Source organism: Buceros rhinoceros, unplaced genomic scaffold (assembly GCF_000710305.1).
Source record: "Buceros rhinoceros silvestris isolate BGI_N320 unplaced genomic scaffold, ASM71030v1 scaffold29965, whole genome shotgun sequence".
Taxonomy (NCBI): domain Eukaryota; kingdom Metazoa; phylum Chordata; class Aves; order Bucerotiformes; family Bucerotidae; genus Buceros; species Buceros rhinoceros.
The window spans coordinates 1-2,012 of record NW_010412738.1 but is presented as its reverse complement, the minus strand read 5'-3'; the positions used below and the strand labels follow the sequence as shown (position 1 = coordinate 2,012).

Sequence of the window (2,012 nt, the reverse complement as noted above, 5' to 3'; positions counted from 1 at the left end):
GGCGCCCCGGAGCAGCTGGAGTCGCAGCCTGGCTCCCTGCAGCCTGCCTCAGGCCAGCTGGCCCAGTGCAGGACAGGCCAGCTGGGTCCTGCTGCCTCCCCGGAGCCTGACCCTGCCTCCCAGCCCCGGAGCTGGGAGGATGCTGGGCCAGGTTGGGTGCAGCGTTCACCGCTCGCCTAGTGCAGCATTTCTGCTCCACTGGCCTGAGTCTTTTTGGGTACATCAGGCAGGGTCTGATGCAAACATCGTCTATCCTGCAGTGGCAGATGCTGTCTCCCTTCCAGTTCTGTTCATTTGGAGCCATTTCCTGCATGTCTGAAAATAAAAACAAATTGTCATTTCTGAATTTCTTTTCCCAGAACTCAACGGTGACGATCGAGGAATTCCACTGCAAGCTGCAAGAGGCAACGAACTTCCCCCTCCGGCCATTTGTGATCCCCTTTCTGAAGGTGACAGGGAGCTGGTGGGGCTTGCCGATGCTCCACACACCGGGCTGTGCTGCTTGGCGGTGTCACTGCTGGGAAACTCATTTCAAGCACCACGGCAGTTTCATTAGAGTCCACGACAGACTGCACAGGCTGCAGCGGTGCCCGTGTGGGACTGGTGCGCAGAAAGCAAACGTTTTAACGAGCGCTGTATCTGTCTGCTCATGTGTCAGGGATAAAGGAGACCAAGCAAGCTCCGCTCGGCAGCTTCTGACCCTATAATCAAATGTTCAGATCTAAAATATTCGAAGTGTTGGCATACGGAGCGTGTCTGGGGGCTTAGGTGCTGGAAGCACAGGGTGCTTCCCGGCATACTTGGGGTTTGGGTGCATTGACGTCAGGCTCTTGAGAAAAACACAGGTAAATCTGTCAGCACATTGGGAGCTGGAGGATCCTGAGTGGGGATCCAGGGCTCTGGGTGTTATCTCTCTGTGCTGGAAACGCCTGCCCGCAGCCTGCATAAAGCTGCCCCGCGCTTCTTTTCCAGGCCAACCTGCCGCTGCTGCAGAGAGAGCTGCTGCACTGCGCCCGGGCCGCCAAGCAGACCCCCTCCCAGTACCTGGCGCAGCACGAGCACATCCTGCTCAACACGAACACCACGTCCCCCGCCGACTCCTCTGAGCTGCTCATCGAGGTGAACGGCAACGGGAAGAGGCACAGCCCGGACAGGTGAGAACAGCTCTCCTCCCTCTGCCAAGTTCTTGAAATCGTGACTTTTGTTTCCTCTTCGCTGTCAAAGCTTCAAGCAGTGTCCAGGGCTGAAGCGTAGGTTCTTGGCACTCCCACCAGCGATTGTGGTTGTTAATAAGACACCGATAACTGCTCCTCCTGCCCTGCAAATTCAGGTTGTTATCCCCTTCCAGGCAGGTTCTGTCCCAAAGGCCCGAGCTGAAGAGCACAGGAGCTCTCTGCCTGCCTGGGCAGCGCGCAGAGGCACTGCCAGGGCTGGGAAGGATGCGGTTCATTTTCACCGCTTCTTCTTCCAAGTTAAAAGTTTTTATGTAATTATGTGGAGCACGCCTCCAATTTATAAAAACTGTGAAATTTTAATTTGGTCATGCTCGGAAAGATGAATCACAGCACTCGGGCATCTTGAACCTTTTCGTTGACAGGGTCATTGTGTGGATTCGTTCGCAAGTTGGGCATGTTTGTTTTTGCCTTTACGCCCCGCTAAAATCAGGGCTGCCCAGACTCTGCTGATTCACAGTCTGCATCTTTCCCTTTCCAAGTGGGTTTCTGCGGTGCTAACGAATACCTCTCTCTGCCGGCGGCCTTGCAGAAGGGAAGACAGCAGCTTTGAGAGGGAGCCGCTGCTGTCGGAGCCTCCGGCCAAGAGGGTGTGCACCATCAGCCCCGCGCCCCGGCACAGCCCTGCCCTCACCATCCCGCTGATGAACCCCGGGGGACAGTTCCACCCCACCCCGCCGCCCCTCCAGCACTACACCTTGGAAGATATCGCGACCTCCCACCTCTACAGGGACCCCAGCAAGATGTTGGAGCACAGGGAGATGCGGGACAGGCACGGCA

General features: G+C 56.7%; 1 protein-coding gene across 1 annotated transcript in view; it reads left to right on the top strand.

The window, feature by feature from the left end:
• Positions 1–2,005, top strand: part of LOC104493780 (protein CBFA2T2-like) — a gene marked incomplete at both ends in the record, with an annotated part of 3,904 nt that extends 1,899 nt beyond the window's left edge. Inside the window, 3 exons of the mRNA XM_010136517.1 lie at positions 360–449; positions 973–1,154; positions 1,765–2,005. Coding sequence (XP_010134819.1) covers positions 360–449; positions 973–1,154; positions 1,765–2,005 — 513 coding nt within the window. The remainder of the gene's footprint in view (positions 1–359; positions 450–972; positions 1,155–1,764) is intronic.
• Between the last annotated feature and the right edge of the window lie 7 nt (positions 2,006–2,012).